The sequence below is a fragment of the Phlebotomus argentipes genome, unplaced genomic scaffold (genome assembly GCF_947086385.1).
Source record: "Phlebotomus argentipes unplaced genomic scaffold, Phlebotomus argentipes genome assembly contig_32, whole genome shotgun sequence".
In the NCBI taxonomy this organism is placed as follows: Eukaryota; Metazoa; Arthropoda; class Insecta; order Diptera; family Psychodidae; genus Phlebotomus; species Phlebotomus argentipes.
The window spans coordinates 267,059-289,494 of NW_026776187.1; the positions used below are offsets into that span (position 1 = coordinate 267,059).

The window sequence follows — 22,436 nt, forward strand, 5'->3', positions numbered from 1 at the left end:
AGGCGGCGCTGTGAGCATCAAAACAAAGACGACATAACCTCAAGAGGTGAAAGTGCAAAGAGTTTTTCATGAGGGCAGGAAAAATTGCTCACTATCTGGCAAATACTCAACAGATTGTGCAATTTAGGTGAAAAACTCATTGGCAAGAGGATGAAGTGTCACTACGAGGTGCTGAGCATTGAAAGGTCGGCGGATGAAGGTGAAATAAAGGCTGCGTATCGAAAGCTCGCCCTGCGTTGGCATCCTGACAAGAATCTCGACGATCCGGACGGTGCCAAGGCGCAGTTCCAACTCGTCCAGCAGGCATATGAGGTGCTGTCGGACACCCACGAGCGCGCCTGGTATGATAACCACCGGGAGCAGATCCTGCGCGGCCGACAGACAGACTACGAAGACAATTCCCTGGACGTCTTCCAGTACTTCACTGCCTCCTGCTATCGCGGCTTCGGGGATGATCCGGGCGGCTTCTACGCGGTGTACGGAGGGGTGTTCGAGCAGCTGGCCACAGAGGAGATAGAATTCCTGGACGACGAGAGCGACTTTGAGAAGATCCCCAAGTTCGGCACCTCGGAATCCGACTATGAAGAGTTCGTGCATCCGTTCTACGCGTTCTGGCAGAGCTTCTGCACGAAGAAGAGTAATCCAGATAAAACCGACACCGCGACACGATACTGAATCTGTTGTTTTTTTTGCAGGTTACGCGTGGTTATCGCCCCACAACATCCATGAAATTCGGGACAGACGAATTCTCAAGGCGGTGGAGAAGGAGAACAAAAAAGTGCAGCAAAAAGCGCGACGAGAACGAAACGAGGAGATAAGGAACCTCGTGGCGTTCGTGAGGAAGCGCGACAAGCGAGTGCTGGCGTACAGGAAAATACTGGAGGAGAGACTCCAGCAGAACCGCGCAAAGCAGGCGGAGAGTCAGTTGGAGCAGCTGCGGAGACGCAACGAGGAGATCGCCACGGCGCAGCAGAAGAAGAGTTTCAACGCGGACTACGAGGAGCAGCTGAGGATGTTGGAGAAGTCGTATCTGGAGCCAGAAGAGGCGGAGGACGAGAGCGGCGAGAGTGACGCTGAGGATGAGGAGGCGCTGGCCGGTGGAGTGGCGGAAGTGAAGATCGAAGCAGAGGAGATCGATGAGGGGGCAAATTGGGACGAATTCTACTGCGTGGCGTGCAATAAGACGTTTAAGAATCAGAGTTCTTACAGAAATCACGAATCGTCGAAGAAGCACAGAGAGAATGTGCAGCGAATCAGGCAGGAGGTGCAAGAGGAGGAGGAGGAGCGCGTGCAGAATTGTGATTCATCAACAGTGAATGGCTTCACGTCGGAATCCGATGAGGAGGAAATTGTGGAGATCAAGTCGAAGGCGAAGAACAGCAAGAAGAGGAAAAACCAGCGAATTGTCGCTCTGGGATCTGACAGTGAGTGCGAGATGGACACTATTGGGAAGCTCTCGGAGACGGAAGAGGACTGGCAGGAGAACAGCAAGAAGACGAAACCCAAGCAGAAGATCTTTAGCAAGCCTAAAGTTGTCGAAGAGCCTCAGGCAGCGCAGCAGCCGGCGAGTGTGGAAGCAGAAGTCAGTCCGTCGTGCGTTACGTGCAACGAGAAGTTCACGTCGAAAAACAAGCTGTTCGCGCACCTCAAGAAGACCAACCACGGCGTGCACATCCCCAAGGCGGGCAAATCCGGCGGCCAGAGCGCGAAGAAGGGCGAGAAGGTGAGTAAAAGAAAGGCGTAAAGTTTGTTAGTTTGAGGGGTTTTTATTTCCACGTATATAAAATAGTATAAAAAGATATTTTTGCTTGTAAAATACATTGAGAAAAACTACCCTTAAGTTATGTTTTGAGTATTTTGTGTGAGTACGCTGGAGTCATACAAAAAAGCTCTCGAATACATTGGCGGTGTGTGTTATTCGTCCCACTCTCAGTGGACTTAAGTTCGCGAGTCTTTGGGAAGTCGATGGCCAGCGGCTAGAGGAAGAGCACGAGGCGCTCGCCCGCCTCGACGCGCCGCTTCACGGAGGCGCTCATGTTGGCGGATTCGGCCTTGAGGCTGATCAGGGCGCAGAGGAAGGCGAGGCTCATGCCGACCACGGCGCAGTACAGCGCCCAGCCGATGGCGCAGTCGCCTGGGTAGAAGGCCTCGGAGTCGCCGCAGAGGCGCAGCACGCGCGCGGCGCCCCAGCCGAGCGGGTGCAGGAAGAGAGCGACCATGATGGAGATGCCGGCGAAAGCCTGCGCCGAGCCGGTGATGGTGTGGATGCTCTTGCCCAGCAGCGACTGCCGGCAGCACGTGACGAGCGTGAGGCAGACAGTGACCGACAGCACGAAGAGTCCCAGCGAGATGAAGAACATGCAGGCCTTGAACTCGGTGGGGTACACGGAGGAGTCCGTGAAAAGGCCGTCGAAGTCAAAAGGGCCGCAGTGGAAGTGTCCGTCCACCATCATAGTGCATCTGCAGAGGATTCCATTGAAATTGGCAATTTTAGAAAGCACAGATTTTTAATTAGAGTGCATTCTGAGATCAAGAAGAATTCTCAGGATCTTCTAAAATACTTGGCCAGAAGCTTAGCCAGTAAAAAGGCCAATTTGCACAGAAAAATGGTCAAATATTTCCTCTCGTTTGTTCTCCACTGAAAACTCCGTGAAGAGTTATCAAGGCATTGTGTAAATGGAGCAATTTGCCACTGATAACGTGCTTATTACTGTACTCAAGACTTACAGCCAGTTCTCTTCTCACCTCGTGTAGATGCCGAGCGAAGGGCGGCGCTCCTGGGCCGTGAAGTTGTTCTTCACCACGAACACTTCCGGGCCGATGAGCCACTTGGGCGACACGACGGCGGAAACGGTGAGCATCGCCGCCACGAGGCTCAGGAGGAACCAGAGCAGACTCCGGCCGGTGATGATCACGTAGCACATCTTGGCCGGAGACGCGGCGGATCTGGTGAGGAGGGAGAGAGAGATTAGAGGTCACAGAGTGACATTTCTCCTGTCACTCGCGGGCAGTAAATCACTCCAATCTCTCGTGTGATAGCTGTGAATATTGCCTGCGCGTCTCTGCGTTCAGTTTCTGGGTGTTTTTCCACGAGGTAAAGAGTTCTGGGCGACGAGAGTGGTTTGGCGGAAGTGCGGATTACTCACCAGAGATTCGGAGACGCGCAGAAGACGGGAAGAAACCTGAGCGGAGTGTCTAATTGAGTCCTCTCATTGTTCCGCGGTACACAATAGACACACCCTAATTCAATTTTTTATTAACATTTTATTGCGCTGGGTGCTTCTTTATTCTCCTCTATTTTCTTTCGCCCATCCACAGAGGAGGCAAAAAACACTGGCCATCTGTCAGAGCGCGCCCTCCTGTGGGTGTGTGAGAGAGTGCACGAAAGTCTCTTCCGAATCCCGCAATCTCGCGCGTTCACTTTTTATCTTCGCAACTTCCCCTTCGGAATGTCGCTCGCGCGCGCGCATCAAACTTCCCGCCAAAAGTAACTCTTTCGCTTGCTCTTCCAGGTCCGGTCGCGAGGATGGCCAGCTCGACACTGCGGCGGTTCTTTGTCTACGGCACTCTGAAGCGCGGCGAGCCCAACCACCAGCTGCTGACGCGGCCGGAAAACGGCGTCAGCAAGTTCGTGGGCCGCGCCGAAACAACCGTGAAGCTTCCTCTGGTCATTGGCACTCGCTACAACATTCCGTTCCTGCTGAACCAGCGTGGCACCGGACACTTCGTCAGGGGTGAGATTTACGAGGTGGACGACGGGATGATGGAGAAGCTGGACGAGCTGGAAGGATATCCGGAGTTCTACGACAGGGAAATCCAGGAGATGAAACTCCTCGACGATCCGGAACAGTGAGTATCATCGTGGGCATTTCTCTGTCCTGAGGATTTGACTGAGGAATTCATGCTGAATTCAGTGATAAATTTATTTACAAACATTTCGTAATCATTGTACAAGTTTGAGTTCATTTCTTGCTTTACAATTTTATCAGTTTACGTAATTTCTGTGCTAAAATCAAACAAAAATGAGTTATTTTTACAAATGAACTTACAGAAAAAAAATTAGCAATTCTAATTCAGTTGAATATTTAGGTTAATCCCAAAATTCATGGAATTTTCAGTGTTTTTATCAGTTTTGAGTTTAGGCCTGCTTATCATAGTTTCCATTCCTCAAATTCACGTTTCTTCATTGGTCACAATTCCAGGAAAACTCTTCCTTGCTGGGTTTACTTGCTGCGCTCCTTTCCTGACCACCTGCTGGGCTTCGAGATGCTGACTGAGTATCGCGACACGCCGGAGAAGCGATACTGCGAAAGGTCTAAGAGAGATGCCAGCATCTCAGCCAAGGATGATTTGGGCTTCAGCAGGCATTAATGTCGCACTTTCAATTTGCAGCTACAATGAGAGCACTCCTGAGGATCTGCGCGAGGACGTGAAGAGGGACTTGCAGAAGTGATTGCGTGTTGTGCGGGAAAATTAATTAAAAGCGCTGTTATTCTGGCCAAAACAGAGCCTTCAATTTGTTTGTGTGGGGCGAAATTGACACGCCTTATCAGGCGCGTTTGCAGTTATCTGGGCCATTTGGCTATCGCGATAATTACAGAGTCCCAAGGAGGTATGATTTTTCGGAGAGCAGCGTCGCCTCCAGCGATGCTCCCATTGATCCCAAATTGACTCCCAATGATCTCGCGATGTCGCGTGTGCTGATCAGACAAACATTGCTATTTTTGTGGGCATTTGAAGTTACAGCATTGGCGGATGGAAAAAACGTAAATGAGTTGGAATATTGATAAAAAGACTCACTTTGCGATGGTGTTGGAAACGAGTGGTGTGACCAACACAGAGGCGCGCGGTGTTCGCATGTGTGGCGTTGGCCAGAGGCTGCCTGCCAAACTCCGGGCTTCAGTTCACTCCCAACACATTGCAGAGGTGGAAGGCATCGCGGCAGACGTTTGTGAGCCAAGGTCAGCCAAAATACAAACAAGCCAGGCAGAAAAAACGGGCACGGAAAGTAACAAAGAGACAAGTTTGTCCAGAAACTCCCTGCAAGAGCGCAATTGTCGCGTGTGATGAACTGAGAGGCCGGAGAAATCTCTGTGAATTGTGAGGCGCGCAAGAAGAGCTGAGAGAGACTCAAGGAGGCCATCATGAGCTACAAGGTAGACGACTCATCGCTTAATCTCTGCGAAAAGTGTGAATGTGGCAAATTCAGACGCATCTCGAGTGGCTCCACTCGGAGGCTACGTGCATCCGCTGCCCCCCATAAAGTCTCACACCTTATCGCCGAAGAGCATGTGCAAATCCAGTGTTGCGGGGCCTTCTTATCTCCAAAGACACCGCACATTTCACTGTCCGGCTCTGTTTTCGTGTGGGCTTTCTGTGTGTGCAGTGAAAATGGGTGAATTTGGGATGGAAATGCGGCTGCTCATTCCCACTTTCCACTCAAATCTTATGTAAGCGATGACACACAATCTCTCTTCCAGAACGCACGATCCGCCCTGCAGAAGCTCTTCGTGTACGGGACACTGAAGAGGGGCGAGCCGAATCACCACTTCTTCAAGAACTCCAACAATGGATACGCCAAGTACATCTGCAAGGCGGCCACCACGAAGAAGATGCCTCTGGTCATCGCCACGCGCTACAACATTCCCTTCCTGCTGGACAAGCCCGGGCAGGGCAACTACGTGGCCGGCGAGATATTCGAAGTCGACGACAGGATGATGGACAAGATTGAGAACCTCGAAGGGCGCGATCTGCTCACGCGTGACAAGCAAGAGATGAACATGGGACTGCAAGAAGGGTGAGAATGATGATGTTAAGATCATTTTGCTTTCAATTGTTGCGTCATGATTTAGTTATTTCACTCGTGATATTCACAACTGCATGTGTAGAACGAAATGATAACGATGAATTGTGATTTTCTCTATTTTTGAGCAGACATTCGCTCAAAACAAGCTCAGAACACGTAATTCAACTATTTTTCACTCCCTTTCACACTACAGAATTTCATAGGCAAACTTATGATTTGATTGAAATATAATAATTCCACTTCGTTGATGATTTGATGAATGTCTCTCTGCAAATCTGAGAAAGAGAGCATCAAAATACTTGGTCAGCTTAAGCTAATCTACTCTAAATTTGACGTTGAATACTTCAACTGCTTCCTATTTCCTCTGATTGATGGTCATATTGATTAGTTTGGGTGTTTTATAATGAACTTTCTTTGGATACATTCAATATTCTGCATAGGCGCGCCTCGTTGAGAGTGTGTGAATGCAGTTTTGCCAAAGTTATTATCATAATCCTCTGGCCAATTTGAAATGCAAAGCCATTATCTTCTCATGTCTTATCTCCATTCGCACAATCTCCAGTGGAACGTGTGAAAGTGACTCTGAACTCACTCTTCCTTTCATTTCCAGAATCGTGCCATGCTGGGTGTTTCTGCTGAAGGACTATCCGGAATACCTCGATCAGCTGCCGTACTTGTCAGAGTACAAGAACACCGCGCGACATCCTTACGGCGCGCGCTCGGAGCGCGAGGAGAAGGTGGCCAAGAACGACTTACTGTACAATCTATTCATCTGAATGTCCTGTGTGATTGCGCAGGTCAGTGCCTCACGTTTCCTCTCTGTTGAGTATTTTCTGATTTGTTGAGAGTCATGGATTAAATTTTGTATAACAAGACATTTATTCAACATCACTTTGGGGGAATTACTGGTATACATTTGGTGTGAAAAGAGGAGGATTCTGCGGAGGTGGGCTTATTTGTCCCATCCGTGGGATCCGGAGGAGGCGAAGCCATGCGATCCCTGCCATCCGCTGGATCCGGAGGATCCCAAGGATGATCCAGAAGATCCGGAAGATCCGGAGGCGAAGTCGAAAGAGCCCGCCCAGCCGTGATCACTGCCGTGATCCTCAACGTGGTGCTCCTCGACGTGCACCTCGTGCTTTGGCTCGTGGTGCACGTGAACTGGCACGTGAACGGGTACGTGGACGGTCTTGTAAACCGGGACGTGCTTCACGACGGGCACAGCCACCTTCTCAACGTGATGATGGTGGTGGTCGTGAGTGTGGTATGGCACGTGGATCTTGAAGTGAACACTGCAAGAAGACACAAGATCAGATTTTTCTCCCAAGAACACCCACAATTTCCATCACTTACTGCTCTTTCTTGCCCAGCGAAGCGCTCGCGATCGCGATCATGGAGACAATGAACACAATCTGAAAGATCCACAGTGAATTAGCAAAGGAAGATCGCTGAAGATCACTGATAAGAATGTCCTGCCACTTACGGAAATCTTGCTAAGAGCCATTTTTCTGCACGTTTTCAATTTGCGCTTTTCTTTGCGAAAAAAGTCACACAAAATCACTTGAAGATCTCGGGAAGAGTGAATTGCAAAAACTGATGTCAATTCTCGGACGCTCGTCAGCTTTTATAATGGTGAAATGCAAAAGAAATGGCCCCACCAAGGCATTGTTTGCCTCCTCTCACTCTTGATTTCGGGTAAACTGCATTAATTGGATTACTCCATAATTTCATATCTTCCCAGTCATGTTAGATAATAATGCTTGGCGTCTTGTGGAAGAGAGACACCTGAAGAAATGAAATGAAAAGACATTTTATATTCAGCCAAAATGCGGTCCGGAAGTTGACCACTGCAGATCACGTGTGATTTGAAGGAGAGTTCATTTGCAAAATTATATCAATCCAACTTATGTTGCTCGAGAAAGTGATCAGCGCTATGCTGAAATGGCTTCCCTGGCGTCATTGTGCAATCTCTGGTGGGCCAAATGACGCAATGTTACCCAATGATAAGTGGGATTACAGTTTTTGGGACATTTCTCCGGTCATTGATTTACTTTCTCCGCGCGCTCGTCAATGTCTTTTTAATGACTCTTTTTGGGGGCTCTTTTGACAGTGAACACACATTATACATTTTTTTTTATCTCATGCATAACGATCACGTTTATTAATAAATAAATAAATAGGATTATTAAGCTATTGGATCGCTATGTTATCGTTGACAGGGTATTGTCTATAGTCGCGATCACTGATCCGCTGATCGTAGACTTGAGACGCTTGAGATCCTTGATGATATTTGGGAATTTGGGTGTGCAGTCGTGATCGAACGTGCTGTGTGAGCTTGTGATTTCCGTACTCTTGGTGATTGTAGGGCTGATCGGTGGTCTGATGGTTGGTAATCATCTGCTGGCTGCTTTGCTGCGTGCTTTTGGAAGGATCGTGAGCGTGATAGTTGGACACCTTCACAGTTGAGTGCTCAGAGACTTGCTTATCTGTATATGGAAGTTCCTCCGTTGACTGGGATTTGACCGGGTGAAAGTTCTCAGGCTGTTCGTGGCTCATTCGACGCATTTCGGTGGAGTAAAGGCCTTTCCACTGATCGTACATCGCTTGATCGGCGAACTGAACATCAGCCGTTTGATGGCTGCTGATCGGATAGAAGTCGTCTTGCGAATAGTATTTGGTAGGTTGATAGAATCCATATGAACTCTGGCTCTGATCACTCCATCCGGCATTCTCCCAGTCGTTGCTGTTCACCAGCTGTTGAGAGCTCAATTGTGTGTATTGATTGGTGTTCCAAAGACTGCTGTCCTGCTCAATTGTCGGTTGACTGGCGACATGGTGAGCGATATAGACAGGAACTGGAAGCTGAACTGGCTTGTAAACCGGCACTTGGATCGTCTTGTAGACCGGAACTTGCTGCACAACGGGAACATGCTTGACTACAGGCACAGGAACAGGGATTCTCTTCAAGTGGTGCTTGTGAATTACGTGATACTTGTAAGGCACGTGCAATTTCACCCTAAAATCGAGTGGAAAATCAACAAATCATCACTTTTCACCGCTCGCGATCTCACCTATTCTGTTGCGGGTACGCAGATGCACAAAATGCCAGACACAGCAAAAAGACGAGTAGCAAGTAATTGCACAAAACTGTTTTCTGCAGATACATTTTCTTAGAATATTATGTTAATCAATTAGCAAACAGATGCTTTCAATGCCAATGCCACAGTGAGACTGATCGATTGAACTTGGAAAAGGTTCGTTTTATATATTTTTTCAGCGCAATAAAATGCGTGTCAATTTGCTCCAGCAGAGAAATTTCGACAATGACCAAAATGTTAACCCATTAGGTTTCGCTTCATTAATTTATTTTCACTTTGCAGACGATACGAATGTTGAGACACTACACAAGATGTGATTTTCTCTCTGGATTTGCTTAGGAAAATAACTCCTTTGAGTCACTTAAAGAGTAATTCACAGACGAATGGCTGCTTTTAATAACAATTTGCTGAAGATAATTGTCGTGATAATTAGGAATAATAAAGCTAATGTGGAAATTGGCGCAAAATGATAAAACAAATCTCGCATAAATCTTTGCTGTTTGTATTTCCATTCAGCATCTTGCATATCTCAAGTTAATGCCTATAAAATGCACTCATTTTTAGGATTTTACGATGTTTTTATTAAATATGAAATTACCCTAAGGATTCTTCTCAATGAAGCTATTAATTTTGCAGTTTTTCTTCCGTTAATCAATTTATTGTAATCGAATATTAATTTTTAATTACTCAGAAGCAATGCTCGATAAAAGGATATCGAAGTAAATTCAGCTTGAATGTAATTTTCTTTGTACTGAACCTTTAAGAATGCCTGTAAGTCTAGTAATAAGTATCAAAAGAAGAGAAAGAAAACAGCAAACTATTCGCAACTACTGGCAGATTCTTCCTGTCTTTTAGAAGCATAAATTTGTATGCTTTTAACTCTCATTTATCAGTCTCTCTCTCTCTCGATATCTTCCGGATAAACATTTTCATCTTTTTCTCATGAATTGTAGAAAACGAAATATAATCTTCTTGGATAAGACCAATAATTTTCACACTCAATTTATATTGTAAAATTGCGTTTTTTTACGGAAAATTTCCATTTCAAATACGTATTAGAAAAACAGATATTTCTTGAGGCAATTTTTTCGCATTTATTTATGTAATGTATTTTAACGTTTGACTCAAAACTGAGTCTATTAATCTAATAAGTTCAACTCACTGCATATTTCTGTGGCTTATGACTAAGTAGCAAAGTTTATTCGGATAAAATGGGTGAGGAACTTAGGCTAAGTATTTACAAATTGGCTAAAAGCTCTTTGGTTGCTCCCACTTCTACCAATAACCACCGGAATAGTGTCCGCCTTCATGGGTCTGGGCGTGTCCTTGCTGCTGCCACTGCCAGGCGTCGTTGTGGTAGGAATCCTGGAAGCTGTGCTCCTTGTGAGGCTTCTGATAGATCACGACCGGCACTTGCACGGGCACGTGCACCGGGACGTGCACCTTCTGGATCACCGGCACTTCCACCTGCTTCACGACCGGCACCTCGACTGTGTTGTACACGGGAACCTCCTTCACGACGGGCACCGGCACGGGCACCTTCTGGATCTGATGGTGGTGAACCGTGTGGATTTTGTACGGCACGTGAATGATTCTGTTTGCGAAAGAAAGTGGGTTTTATAATTGGCGTATCAACTTGTGTTCAATGTAATTCTTGCAACTCACTTGCGAACATGCTCTTGAGAAGCTGAAGCGACCACAGCGAGGGCAAAGATCACGGCCTGAAAGATATTTTACTCTCAATCAATGATAAATCCTTTAGGGGTGAGTGTGAAAATCCTACCAGAACTCTGAAGGCTTCCATGTTTCCGATGGTATTGCTAAATCCACTGTTCAAACCTGAAATGCGACTGATGCCAATCAATCCCGTCAACACAGTTTATATACGAGAGGAAATATTTGAGCAATATCACATTGACACCTCCAATCGTGTCATAAAACCTCCCCACAAAGCCTAAGGAATTTTTGATCGATAAAAACCACCCAAGAATAACGAATGTCTCTTGGCGATTTTCAACTTCTTTTGGCCACAACTAATAAACAGCTAAAAGAGACATTTATTATTCAATGCAACACTTTCGCTTAAGTTTTCATCACTTTTTTTCGGGAATTTCACACTTTGCAAGTTTTTGAACTTGCGAAGGGTCCATAAAATGGCAAAAGAAAATTGGGCTCAAATCAAAGTGAAAATTTCGAAAGGTTCTCCCCATCAAAACACGGAAGACTAACAACTAACAAAGTAATGTGTTTATTTGAGCTAAAACCTGATCGGTTGCATTGTTGGGCGCAGCTGCATTTCGCTGATTTGCTTGTGCACACAAAATCTCTTCCGCAGAGCCAAAAGGTGACCAAGAAGCCAAGTGATCGAGTTAAAGATCGCACTTTCGATCGCGTTCACACCATTCATCACGCGAGGAAAGTGCCTCCAAACCTGTGTCAAATCCTACACTTACGCACAATTCAGCAGCAGGTTAACCACTTGCAATTTATGATATTTTCCGTGATCCAACAATTGATTTCCAGCGCATTTGACAATCAAGAAATTAAAATTATGCAACATTCTCATTTCTTCTCAACAAGGATTTAACGCAGAAGTTTAATTTTCCCTGTTATGAAAATTACAGCCAATTTAATTAAATGTTATCCAACTTACAGTTTTGGTCCAAGATTATGCATGAATCCTTTGAGAATCCTTTTTTTTTACCTACAAATGTTTCTGAATATTTTCACACTTATGGCTCCGCCTTCTCGAATGCTCCGCCCACAAGCAAAATTACTTCCACTCCTTATCTCAATGATAAAGACATTGAAGTTCTTGAAGATCGTGAAAGTCTCAATGCATGAGATTATAATGAAATCAATCATCATATTTATACCTCGTAAACAATGCGACAATTGTTCAAAGCAATTGACATGGAATATCATGCTTAATTCATCGTCCAAAATTGCACCTCGTAAATTAGGAATGGAAATTGGTTGGACAAAGTGGAATTTCGAGCTATGTTCACTAATCCAATGATGAATTATTCAGTCGTGCGCCGCGGAGAATGAAAAACGCCTAAAAGTATGGTGTTGTTTATCAACATCAACGACGAGTGTGTTTTATTGCATCTCAGCGAGAGACTTAATGGTTACAATGAGAGGAAATCTGCTGTGTGGAATCAACGAGCGATCTCACCGGAGCGTGAGAACATTGAACTATATGTACAGGTGTGCACTGCGTGCATCATTGGCACTTGACTGTGACTCTCGCGCGGGCACGCGCTCGATGGCCTACCACCAGCCGCCGTGCCAGCCGTCGTAGTGAACGTCGTGATGGTGCACTGGGTGGTGGATCTCCTTGTACACTGGCACTGGGACGTGCACGGTCTTGTACACGGGCACGTGCTTCACCACCGGATAGGCGATCTTCTCCACGTGATGATGGTGGACATCGTGAACGTGATACGGCACGTGAATGACGACGTGTTCGCTGCAAAAAGAGGGCAAGAGTGTGAGTTTTGGCGGGAAAAGTCTCTTGGTGTATTACTGATCGCAGCGTTATTCCTTTTTTGGCCATCGCGCACGCACTTTCAGCTGGAATTCCTTCGCGTATTGGCGGACAAAATGTCTCTCTTTCTCTTGTCAACCATTTAGAAAAAAAAATGGAAATTGATCTTGATTGCTGAAAAATGATCGCGCGCGTAATCTCGCGAGTGCATTTTGCTACCATTCCGCAACTCTTTGATCGGTGTAATTAGATAGGAAAATGATGGAGAAATTTCCGTCAATTTCACTATCAATGTCAATTAAAAGCTACTTATAGGTGTTTCCCGTGATCGTGCGCTCACAATATTACCCCAGAAGGAAGAGATCTTTGTGAGGAAAAGATCACTTAATTGACCAACACGACAATCAGCGTAAGTGCGTGTGCCATAAAAAGAGATAAACGGTGTCATCGTTCGATGAAAATGCAAGTGTTATTCCACTCTTGTCTCGATCGCACGATCTTTCTTTCACAGTTAATGAGCACATTTAGTGAGACGAATTGCAATTTCTGGCTCAATTTGCCACACACGCACGTAAAAAAAGCCGTTGCAGGATGGCCAATTGGCTCACACTTACTGTTTGTTCTTGAAGAAGATCGGCGCTGGAGCACAAGACGCCACGGCCAGCATGCAGACCACGAAGATGGTCTAGGAAGAGATCGGAAAGAGATCAATTATTACACTTCACACTACACTGAGAGCTCCTAAACACAAATCCTGCGAGAGCTCTGCGTGACACTTACAGCGATCCTCAGGAGAGCCATTGTGTGTTGTGTGTTAATTGGCACGGTCGTGAATTGAGCGCGATTGACTTGACTTGGTGAGTGATAGTCGATGGAGTGTCTGCTCCGGTTTATATAGGAGCCTCTCCTTCTCAAGTCGCGATTATGCGAAACTCGCGGCTCAGCTTCGCGCGCAATGTCGTAATGCAGTCCATTCACAAAACTGCGCGGCAGACAAGCTTCCTCGCCGGCGCGCGGCGGCAAAAAGCCCCCGAAGGAAGTGGCAAAGGCTTCCTCGGAAGGAGGTGCGCAGCCAAGTGTCTGCAGAAGAATTTCAAGATTGCACTGATCTTGTGCGGAATGTCAGTTTCTTTTGATGACGATAATGCAATCAATAAGAAATTGACTTCTTTCTTGCTGTTTTTTTTGTTCAATAAACTGGTTTTCCTGCGAAGCACTTCCGCGTGTTTCACTGCACTTGGAGGAGGTTTCGAAGAGTGTTTTGATCCTGAAAACGGATGAATTTGAAATAATTTACATTATGATCTTCCAAGCTCTAGAAACTGATTAAAAACACATTTTTGATCTTCATCTTAATTGAACGCCTTGGAAATGAAGCTTCAAATTTATTTCAATCTTATTTCATTGAAATTTATCTATAATTTCGTCAAAAGCACAATAAAGTTTGGTGGCATAATTTTTTACAATTATCCAAAAGCAGAAAATTCCCACAAAGAAAAGTTTAAAATGACATCAAATTTAGCACATTTTAGACACATCGCACCATAAAAATGCAATAATTTTCCATATTAATCACCGCGATCACTTTTTGTGGCCCAACATGAATTTTACTGGCAATATTGTGGATTTCCTCATGTGTCGATTTTCATGCACCATTGCTAATTGCCTGTTGAATCACTCTGGAGGCCTCCCAAAAGATTTTTATCTCTCATCTGCAATCTAGAAACTCTTGGCCACTCTTCAAATTGTCGCAAAGCGTTGGCGCGCATCTCCAAGTGTGCAGAAGTAAAGTGGAAAATTGCCTCAAATAAATTCATTACATCGTGTGTGATGTAAAATTTAATGGTATTCGCCGTATTCGCAGTATTTGCGCGATTGGACAGATCACATGAGAAAGTGCCGCATCAAAATTGTCCAGAGCACATTAATCAGCGCCTCGTGTCGCGGTGTGTCGCAAGTGACCCGCGAGTCTCGTGATTGTTTCTGCATTTGATGCCAATGATGTCAATTAATCTTCCGCCCGTTTGCCGGTGAGCTGCTCTTCTGCCGCGATTGCGCAAATTTGGCCCATTGACGATATGGATTCCGCCACGGCTTATCTCGAGACGTCGCGCGATCGAATGTCTGTCAGTGTGCCAAAAAGTCTGTGGCTCACGTTTTGGCCGGAAAAAAGTGATCATATTGGCAATTCCGAGCGCACACAACTGGATGAGAAGTGGTACATGCATGAAATACCTTAAATTTAAATCATACCACGTTTTGTATGAAATGAGAGAAATGTGAGTTTTACTTTCGCTTATGCAATCGGCAAGTTGTTGAGATGTTTGCGGCCAATCTCGTTGCCAATTGCCTCGCGCGCGCTACTCAAGAGACCTTCTCCGGGATTAAATGACTCGCAGAGACGCGATCAATTTCAAATGCAGCCAACAAGTTGCAGGTTAGACCCGAGAGGAGCTTCTGGGAGTGGTGATTTTGAGTGCTGCAAGTTCGATGGACCGAAATGTGTTATTGCAGTGCAATTTTGCTCGCGAAGCATCAATATCTGTGGCCACGTGCGTGGCAGAGAAGACACGCACTCGATGCAATCGATGGAGCAACTCTGGTGCAGATGTTAATCGCGGAAACCATCTCGCGAAGAGGCGATGAAGATGATTTTCCAACCCATTCAAATCTAAATCATTTTATTAGCCTCGTCGCAACCGACTTTTTTTTTACTCTCCTGCGCGATTATCCAATCGCAATATCGCGACATCGCGCTGCTTTTCTGACAATTCTCGCTCTGTTATTCTCTTATTATCGTTGGCGGGAGAAAAAAAAATGGATGATAAATATTGGAAAGGGTCATTTGCGTAATCACACACGAAAGCTCACATTCCAGCCCTCACACAATTCCGTCTCGTCATTTGAGGCGCAGCGGTGCAGAATTCAGGGCAGCAAAGTGAACGGAAGACAGACACTTTTCACTTGAGCGCCGCCGAAGAAAAGGTCCTCGAGTTGCACATCTCGTCACCTTGATTAATCCGCGAGTGTTGCAACTGTAAGTCTTCAATTGCTGACTTCTGATCCATTGCCCCATTGCCCAATTAGTGGGTGGGCTTTGTCGCGTGGAAAAGTGGTCCAAAAGCAAGATTGCGTTGCGTGATTTGATGGAAATTCCCGCATTTCTGAATGCTCAAAGGCCACAGTTTGAAGATTTAATAATAACAGATATATATGAAAGGTTACGCAAAAGGCAGCAATTTTGAAAATTTATGATTTTTAAAAATAAGCTTTTTGCATGCAAAAAATCTGGGACAATTGCATTTTGTGTCACAAATCATGGAAAATCACTTTGAGCTTCGCTCTTTTGAGATTTGAAGATTGAACGGCAAATTGAGTAAACTAAAAACTATAATGTTTAAGATTTATTTATAAATTTCTATACAAAAACATAAGATTTCCTAAAGTAAGCTTCAAAGGCTGAAACTTTTTTCAAGCATTTGACCCGAAAGCTTTCTTCTGCATCCGCAATCGCCTTATCTGCAATCTTTGCACTCGTCGCGCATCCGCCGCGAACTTGCTAGTGGGAAGTGCGCCAAGAGTCTGGCGCGACTGAGCTTCTGGCGCTCTGCATTCTCCCCCGCAACGGGCGTGAGCCTCTGGCTTATTGCCTCGCCATCGCGCAGACACTCAGGAGAGTCCAGTGAAAGTAGGTTCGCGGACCAGAGACGCGATGCACAAATGAGATCGTCCGGCAATGTTGGAAAAGGAAAAGACTCAAACTAGTTCTAGTTTTCACTTTCATTCACTCGCCACTCGATTTCCTGCAATGCGCGCGAGCGTCTTAATCCGCCAAAAACATGTTTCCACTGTTCGATCATGTTTTATGGCATTTGTTTATGAGATCATTTTTTTATCGCGTTTCCCATCAAACCTCCTCATGTCACACGGAATGATCAAATGGATCTGACCAATTTTCCGCTCGCGCAAAGCTTCCTTTTTCGGCGCACTTGCACAAGAGATTTGCAGTGCAAAATGTGAATCGTCGCGACCAAACACGCGTGATAATGAGCTTCCTGGCAACATTTCTGAAATCCTACACTGATTTTCGCGTGAAAATCACACAGTGATATTTTTAAAATAAACTAATGGTGGATTTGCTCAATTCCTCAGTCACATTTTCAGGTCTTGTTGTCCTAATCCTACTTGATATTCCAAAATACTGATGATAAAATTAACCAGTTGGATAATTCTTCTGTGATTTCCACTCTAAAACGTTTGTTGGATCAAAATCAATCTTTGAATATTAAAAATTATAATTTTGCATTGATTGGCGGACGCATAAAGCATCATTTGGATTCGTGTGAAAATGCTCCCTCAAACTTGAAATGCTTTGTATTCCGATGGCCATGGGCAAAAAGTCGCCGCCTCATTGCACAATCGTTACGGAATTTCGTCTGGAGCACGGAAATCAGGTGTTTCCTCTCACTGCCTCGCGATGCTCGCGAGAGTGACACAAAAGCCCATTTAGGAAGCTCACCAAAGTGGCCATTCAGTGCCATTAGCCTATCGAGTTTTTTTTCTTCTTCTTGCGCTGCGACTGAGCATTAGAGCAAGTATAAAACGTGTCAGAGAAATTAAATAACACTACATTTTAGCCTCAGGATTAGTGGATCAGGTGAAGTGCCCTTTTTGTCGAGCGCGCGCGCGCGCGTCGTGAATGAAAATGTCAACGAGGAACTCCTCAAAAACCAATACATTTCCTCCATCGGCGATCGTGTTTTTTTTGTCTCCATGTGCGCGGAAAAGAGCGCAAACACGGCAAAATCCAAGTTGCAAGTCACACAATTGCATCGTTTGGGATTTTATATGATCTGCGCGCGATGGACACTTGTTGATACTTTCTACTTTTGCGCCAAACACAATTGTCCGGCCGCAATTTATTGGCCGCACTATAAATTTTCCTTGGCGGGATATCTGAAAAGGCCCCCATTTTGGCCCGAGACAGCTCGCTTCCGCATCTGGATGGGCCGCAAAACACCCCCCAAGATCGTGAAAATTGTCAGAGAGATCATGCAGAGATCTCACTTTACACGAGATCGCACGGTGTTTGTTATTTAACGAGATCGGTGAATGCCTCCAAGAAGTAACAACATCGCGAGACACCCAAAATAAGTGGTTCACTTATGTAATTATCACTCTGCCGCTCGACTGTGTGTAAAAAGGTTTTGCAGAAGGAGTTGAAAAAAACACTCATTGGGTAATAATTAAATAAATCCGCGGATTTTTGATATTCAAATGGACATTTTACGCACGCATGTCAAGCATTTGGCGATATAACGATAATGCCAATCGTCGCAGACGCTCTGCAAATTGCCACTCGCGTTATCTCAGCGGATATAACTAATCGCGATCCTCGCGATCACTGAATTTTGCATACCTTCCGGATTAGGAGTTCATGACCAGAGCGCAAGTCAGATCCTCGCCTTGTGTAGTTTTGAGGAAAAGATATTTGAGAAATGAAAATTGATAAATCAGTTTCTGACCTCAATTTTACTTAGAAAAAATGTTTTTTTAAGATTTTATATAAAAAAAAAACTCAGGGAAAAAGGTTCTTCAGCTTCTCAAAGATGCGGAGATCAAGGATTTGCTGATCGACGGATAAAAGCTTCTCAGAATCAAAAACGACGTTATAACCTTCTCTACTACTCATTTATTTTCACTTTTCCTCCACTTTTTCATCCAATTGAAGCAGTTTCACGACTTCATCCTTGTATCTAGACAAAGTAGAGTCACTTTCATTCCTATTGAGAAGATTCTCTACAGCTTTCTTGAATGAACTCGGGATTTCGCACTTCTCATCGTCCTTTTGACCCCATTTCACGATTTTCTCAGCAACTTCTCTGGACTTGTTGTTCTCCCAAATGTACTCCTCCATGTCCTCTTCCAGCTTCAGGTCCTCCCAGGGCTCTTTTACCTGTGAAAAAGACAGAAATCTCAGTGCCTTGAATCACATTTTGGCATTGAGCGCAACTCACCCAGGATTCATGGAAAAGCGCTGTGACAAGATACATCGCATAGTCGTAATTCTGCTTCCGCAGCGGACAGCGATCGGTGACAATGGTGAGAATATCTGTCTTCGGATCGTATCTGTCTCCAACGAGCCTCAGAAACTTATCCTTCGCGTGCTTGTCCAGCGGCAGCCGCGAAAGCCTCAACTTCACACTCACAATCCTCGCCAGAGGATTCCTGATTGTCGGCAGGGCGTGACAGTAGTCCGAAGTGATCACTTTCACCGGAAAGTGTTTCTCCACGTCTTCCTCTTTCTTCAGCTGCTTTGGCCAAGGCGTGCAGAACTTCTTGAGCGCCTCCGCCTGTCGCTTAATCACTGGCGGCGTCAAATGCAGGAAATTCGGGATCTTCATGAGTTCCGTGTTAGCCACTTTGCTCGGCGGGGCCTTTCCCTTGGGTACCCAGCCCTGGCGGAGCGGCAGAGGCACGGTGGCCGGGTGGAAAGTCCTCGGGCCCGGCCAGACTGCACCCCAATCTTGATGCACCGACATTTGTTCGCTCCTGGGCGGCGGCACCGGATAACGCTTCACCGGCTGCCTCTGTGTCTTCTGCTCTCTCGTGTTTCGCAGGTTTAGGACGCGAAAATCTGGGAAAAACCACAAAAATGATGAAGGAAAATGTGAGCATAACCTCACATTCACGCACCTTCTTTTTCCATTTCTCTCTCGTCCGCTTGCGTGGAAAAACACAATGTTTGATATCGGGAAGATGCGAGAATAGGCACTTTTCCATTTTCACGGAAAATCCTCGCGATTAGGGACATATTTCACGGGGAAATGCAGAAATAAACAGTGTGAAAATATATAAAAAGTTTCGACGGGATTTGCGATGTTGCCAAATCGATCAGAATGAGATAAAATATATCGAAATTCAGAAACGATTTTCCGCCAAAATTTTGAAGAGGATTTAGAAAATTGTGTTTCTTCGTGTTCTATTTGCTTTGAACAGACATAAATCAACTTGGATTGTTGTTAATAATCTCGTCAAAAACACTCCTTGGTGACAGAGAAATGCAAGACAGGTTCACTGGATGAGATAATTGAGCTTGAAAATCACATAAAAGCAGTGAATTCTTGCACAAATCCATCAGTTTGTATTTCCTATAAAGTCTGTGAAAGATGCTGAAGTTCTGCACGGTTGTGTTTCTGGTGAAATTCTCCCTCGTCAGTGGGAGATTTGTGAAAATACAGCCACTCTCTGGCCACTTGAGTCCGCCAAAGGAAGAGGACGTGGTGAAGTTTAAGATGACAAACCCTTTGATGGACTTTAACAGCACGAAAGCGAGGAATGAGACTCAGAACCATGGAAGATATATAACTGATAGCGTTATTGACGACGTCCTGAAGCTGATCATCCTCAAGAACACCTTCTCGATGATAAATCCACTGATATTCAAGGAAGGATTAACTGAGAACCATGCGGATCTCAACACTGGCGAGAATTCGAGATATTTCGGAAATCCTTACCAGGACGGATTTGGGGCAGGAGCAGGAGCAGGAGGATATGGTGGAAATCAGCTCATGTCGGGAATGCCTTTCATGTTCGGCGGTACAGATTTCACTGGAAATGGCAACAATCCAATGATGTCCTCGCTCTTTCTGATGGGAACTCTTGCCTTTGTCACCTTCCTGATCAACTCAATCCTCGGCTTGGTGGGAAAACTCCGTCTTCCTCTCTTGGGCACGCGCAATGTACTCGACGGAAGCGACGACAATCGCTTCTTTCGCGTGCTTGAGAGACTGGACGGCGACCCGAGGAACTCCAAGACAATCATGGACATGGAGCAGAAGATCAAAGAGGCGATTGCTATTCAGGAAGAGAATAATATGAAGATGCAGAACCTTCCGTAAAATGTAATCATTAAATTTCATTTCTGAATAAAGATCGCTTTTTGAGTTTAAGAAGTTATTGAGCATAAAATAATCACGTGCAAGGGTTAAATCCTGCGATTCGATATTTTAGACGAGTGAGCGATATATAAATATCGACCATATGATTTCTGGGCGAGTGTCAGATCAACAAAGAGAGACAGGAAAAATGTCCAGAAGTGATAAGAAAACAGTGGCTTCTCGGCTGGAAAACCTTTAATTCCCATCTGTTCACCCTCAATCTGATCCACAAGACAGCGCTTCGGCTGAATATCTGCGCAATGGTGAGTGAGATTCGTGCGCTGGGTGGAAAATGGGGTGGTTTTGGGCGTCTGACCTTGAAAGGGTGTCTTTTCTCCCTGATTAGAACTACCAGGAGGTGGAGGAGCGCTATCCCAAGGAGTACACGTACGGGGAGGAGTTCGAGGCGGAGCCGGGCGTGGGCACGCGCGAGCAGAAGCCCCGGATCCTGCTCATGGGTTTGCGGCGGTCCGGCAAGAGCTCCATCCAGAAAGTGGTCTTTCACAAGATGTCCCCGAACGAGACGCTCTTCCTGGAGTCCACCAACAAGATCGTGAAGGACGACATCAACAACAGCAGCTTCGTGCAGTTCCAGATCTGGGACTTTCCCGGGCAGATCGACTTCTTCGAGCCCACATTCGACTCTGACATGATCTTCGGGGGCTGCGGCGCCCTCGTGTTCGTGATTGACGCGCAGGACGACTATCTGGAGGCGCTCACGAAGCTCAACCAGACCGTGACGAAGGCGTACAAGGTGAACCCGCGCATCAAGTTCGAGGTGTTCATCCACAAAGTGGATGGCGTGAGCGATGACTTCAAGATGGAATCGCAGCGCGACATCCACCAGCGCGCCACGGACGACCTGGCGGACGCCGGCCTGGAGCAGATCCTGCTCAGCTTCCACCTCACGTCCATCTATGACCACTCGATCTTCGAGGCGTTCAGCAAAGTGGTGCAGAAGCTCATCCCACAGCTGCCGACTCTCGAGAATCTGCTGAACATCCTCATCTCCAACTCCGGCATCGAGAAGGCCTTCCTCTTCGACGTCGTCTCGAAGATCTACATCGCCACGGACGCCTCGCCGGTCGACATGCAGAGCTACGAGCTGTGCTGCGACATGATCGACGTGGTCATTGATCTTTCCTGTATTTACGGGTGAGTTTCTGACGAACGCAAAGAACTGAATCTGTTGTGATTTTATGGCCTGGAATCTCTGTAATGCTTTTAAATTCATGCTAAATATTCTCTGAAAAGCATAGAAATGCTTTCTAGTGATATTAACGATGTTTATTAGCTGACCAAAAGCCTCTAATTCGCCATCTTTCTCGCTCAGTCTTCAGGGGAATAGCGAGATCACCGCCTTCGACAATCAGAGCTCCAGCTTGATCAAATTGAACAACAGCACGATTCTCTACCTGCGCGAGGTGAACAAGTTCCTCGCCCTGGTGTGCATTCTGCGCGAGGACAACTTCAGCCGCCAGGGCGTCATCGACTACAACTTCCTGTGCTTCCGCGAGGCGATTGAGCGTGTCTTCGAGCTGCGACTGAAGCACCAGAAGAGCCAGTTTCTGTCCCACGAGGACGACTTTCTCGATCCCACGATAGTCACCAATGGCCGCGGCCAAATGAACGCCTCCGACGGAGAGTCCGTGGACGTTATTGTCACATGAAGCGCCATGAGTTTTTTATTTGTTACATTGTGTACGCGACTAGAGGGAAAAAGTCAATACTTTTGGAGCGGAAGTTTATTAAACTTTTTTCTTCTTGTATATTTTCGACTATAAAAGATTCAATGAGGCTGTAAATTGCTTTTAAAATGTGTCAACGGCGCGGCGCTGTGGTAGCATGAGGATTTCCCTGGTCATTTTGGGACTTTTCCTGGTCTTCCTTCCAATTCTCGCTGAGGAACCGTGAGTTTATCTGAGAAAATCAGCGTATTTGTAAGCAAATCGCATTTTCTCCTTCAGATTCGTCTTTGATGACGCCACACCGACACAAAGCATGGACATGAGAGCATTTCCAGCATATTCGGGCAGCTCCGACATGATGCAGAGCGAGCTAAACGATCCAAACTCAAACATTCCACCGGAGCTCGCTCTCTA

General features: G+C 45.9%; 7 protein-coding genes across 8 annotated transcripts; 4 read left to right on the forward strand and 3 right to left on the reverse strand.

Annotated features, from left to right (window-relative positions):
• Positions 1-45: 45 nt before the first annotated feature.
• LOC132264009 (dnaJ homolog subfamily C member 21) lies at positions 46-1,972 on the forward strand. Its single transcript, XM_059764050.1, has 2 exons — positions 46-637; positions 696-1,972. The coding sequence occupies exons 1-2, from the start codon at positions 151-153 to the stop codon at positions 1,742-1,744; spliced, it is 1,536 nt and encodes a 511-aa protein (XP_059620033.1). The 5' UTR covers positions 46-150; the 3' UTR covers positions 1,745-1,972.
• On the reverse strand, positions 1,972-3,252 carry LOC132264010 (LHFPL tetraspan subfamily member 2 protein). The gene is made up of 3 exons (XM_059764052.1): positions 3,147-3,252; positions 2,746-2,946; positions 1,972-2,460 (listed from the first exon to the last, which is right to left on the reverse strand). Exons 2-3 carry the CDS (start codon positions 2,922-2,924, stop codon positions 1,977-1,979), a joined length of 663 nt encoding a protein of 220 aa, XP_059620035.1. The 5' UTR covers positions 2,925-2,946; positions 3,147-3,252; the 3' UTR covers positions 1,972-1,976.
• On the forward strand, positions 2,955-4,483 carry LOC132264011 (putative gamma-glutamylcyclotransferase CG2811). Of its 2 annotated transcripts, none has more exons than XM_059764053.1 (4): positions 2,955-3,094; positions 3,513-3,849; positions 4,203-4,313; positions 4,393-4,483. In XM_059764053.1, exons 2-4 carry the CDS (start codon positions 3,527-3,529, stop codon positions 4,451-4,453), a joined length of 495 nt encoding a protein of 164 aa, XP_059620036.1. In that variant the 5' UTR covers positions 2,955-3,094; positions 3,513-3,526; the 3' UTR covers positions 4,454-4,483. The 2 variants fall into 2 exon arrangements, with proteins under 2 accessions (XP_059620036.1, XP_059620037.1); XM_059764054.1 differs by lacking the exon at positions 2,955-3,094 and adding an exon at positions 3,108-3,222.
• Positions 4,484-4,595: 112 nt separating this feature from the next.
• On the forward strand, positions 4,596-6,681 carry LOC132264012 (troponin C-akin-1 protein). The gene is made up of 3 exons (XM_059764055.1): positions 4,596-5,156; positions 5,481-5,797; positions 6,417-6,681. Exons 1-3 carry the CDS (start codon positions 5,145-5,147, stop codon positions 6,580-6,582), a joined length of 495 nt encoding a protein of 164 aa, XP_059620038.1. The 5' UTR covers positions 4,596-5,144; the 3' UTR covers positions 6,583-6,681.
• A 3,498-nt stretch (positions 6,682-10,179) lies between these two features.
• On the reverse strand, positions 10,180-10,708 carry LOC132264207 (uncharacterized). The gene is made up of 3 exons (XM_059764320.1): positions 10,688-10,708; positions 10,570-10,625; positions 10,180-10,498 (listed from the first exon to the last, which is right to left on the reverse strand). The coding sequence occupies exons 1-3, from the start codon at positions 10,706-10,708 to the stop codon at positions 10,180-10,182; spliced, it is 396 nt and encodes a 131-aa protein (XP_059620303.1).
• Positions 10,709-18,063: 7,355 nt separating this feature from the next.
• On the reverse strand, positions 18,064-19,290 carry LOC132264013 (small ribosomal subunit protein mS35). The gene is made up of 3 exons (XM_059764056.1): positions 19,091-19,290; positions 18,412-19,031; positions 18,064-18,350 (listed from the first exon to the last, which is right to left on the reverse strand). Exons 1-3 carry the CDS (start codon positions 19,206-19,208, stop codon positions 18,093-18,095), a joined length of 996 nt encoding a protein of 331 aa, XP_059620039.1. The 5' UTR covers positions 19,209-19,290; the 3' UTR covers positions 18,064-18,092.
• A 1,147-nt stretch (positions 19,291-20,437) lies between these two features.
• LOC132264095 (ras-related GTP-binding protein C) lies at positions 20,438-22,417 on the forward strand. The gene is made up of 4 exons (XM_059764164.1): positions 20,438-20,597; positions 20,681-21,489; positions 21,668-22,244; positions 22,302-22,417. Exons 1-3 carry the CDS (start codon positions 20,595-20,597, stop codon positions 22,002-22,004), a joined length of 1,149 nt encoding a protein of 382 aa, XP_059620147.1. The 5' UTR covers positions 20,438-20,594; the 3' UTR covers positions 22,005-22,244; positions 22,302-22,417.
• The last annotated feature ends 19 nt before the right edge of the window (positions 22,418-22,436 follow it).